Source organism: Emiliania huxleyi (assembly GCF_000372725.1).
Source record: "Emiliania huxleyi CCMP1516 unplaced genomic scaffold EMIHUscaffold_272, whole genome shotgun sequence".
Lineage (NCBI taxonomy): Eukaryota > Haptophyta > Isochrysidales > Noelaerhabdaceae > Emiliania > Emiliania huxleyi.
The window spans coordinates 142,585-143,999 of NW_005199989.1; the positions used below are offsets into that span (position 1 = coordinate 142,585).

Here is a 1,415-nt window from a genome sequence, read left to right on the forward strand (position 1 = left end):
CGGAACTCTACGAGCGTTTTTCCGCGGTCGGATTTCTCTGGCATGGGCTCTACTGCGAGGAGGGAGAGGGAGGTGGGGGGCAGGGAGAGGGGGGGGGAGAGGAGGAGGGGGGGGGGGGGCGGGGGGGGAGGGGTACCGGGGGGGCGGCATGGAGGGGGAGAGGAAGATCAAGGGCTAGAGAGGGCAAGGGACTGGGCCCTGGCATACCAGGGGGGGCAGGGTGGTGGGCGGCGACCCCCCCATACCGTCCTACGGGGGGGATTATCCCTACCCCCGGGAAAACAAGGGCGTCCAAATGCAGCTGCTGCTGTTCGAATCGTTCGGCGGGTTCGGAAAGGGGGTCCGTGAGATCCTCCGGAGAGCGGCGGACGTGCTACAGAACAAGCTGACGCGGGCCCAGTACCTCGATGAGGTGACTTGGACCACCAAGAGCTGGCTGGGGCTGCAGAAGCAGCGCATCTCAGTCGTTCTTCACACGGCCATCGATCGCAGAGCAGGTCGTGAATGAGCTTGCCTGTGGCGGGGGTGGGCGGGTGCACGGAGCTAAGTGCCTCGCCACCCTCGCAGGAGTCGCTTAGGCGGCTCCCGTGGTGTACCTGTGTTAGTGCCAGTGCGCGCCAGTCCCGTGCCCAGTGTCGTGCGAGGTACGGTTGTAAATTTTCTCTTTTCCTCGATTCGCTATAACGATCGCCCGATTCATCGCGTGGAATCCCTCCCAAGAGGCCGCCGCGGAAGCGGAAGGCCTGGCAAGCGCGTGCTCCATTCGCTTCGTTCAGTATGCTCGCTGCCATCGTCGCCGCGTCGCTCTCCCTCCTGCTCCGCCCTTCGATTCACATCTCTCGCCCGAACGGAGCCGCCGCCGCTGCCAACGTGGCGCCCTGCCTTGCTGTTGCCTCCGCGCCCAGCCGTGCCACCGCTCTGCTGATGGCTGGCCCTCGGAAGACTCAGCCAAAATCCGCCAAAAAGGCCAAGGCCAAGCCTGCCCCGCCTTCCCCGCCGCCTCAGTGGAAGCAGGACGTCGACGCCAAGATTGAGGCAAAGAAGGCAGAGATCGCTGGCAGCGTTGCGGCGGCAAAGGCGGAGGCGGCGCGGCTCGCGGCGCTTCCGGGCCAGAAGGCTGAGGAGGCGCAGCAGGCGGCGGCGGCGGCGCAGGCGGCGGCGGAGGCAAAGGTCGAGGCGGCAAAGCAGGCGGCGACCGAGGCGCAGGAGGAGGCGGCGCGGCTGGCGGCGCTGCCGGGGCAGACGTTCGCGGCCGCCGAGCTGGCGCTGAGCCGTCCGCTCAAGATATTGAGCCTGGAGGAGGAGGAGGCGGAGCTGCGCCTTCAGCTCGAGGCGAGCGCCCGAGCAGTGCCCCCCCCCCCCCCCGCCCCCCCCCCCGCGCGCCCACTCGAACCAAGTTGCCGCTTAGATAAGCT

The 1,415-nt window shown here is 67.8% G+C and overlaps 1 protein-coding gene across 1 annotated transcript in view; it reads left to right on the top strand.

Moving 5' to 3' along the window:
• Positions 1-702: 702 nt before the first annotated feature.
• Positions 703-1,415, top strand: part of EMIHUDRAFT_443857 (hypothetical protein) — a 1,790-nt gene continuing 1,077 nt past the window's right edge. The window contains exon 1 of the mRNA XM_005776785.1: positions 703-1,332. Within this exon, the coding sequence (XP_005776842.1) occupies positions 778-1,332 (555 nt within the window). The 5' untranslated portion in view covers positions 703-777. The remainder of the gene's footprint in view (positions 1,333-1,415) is intronic.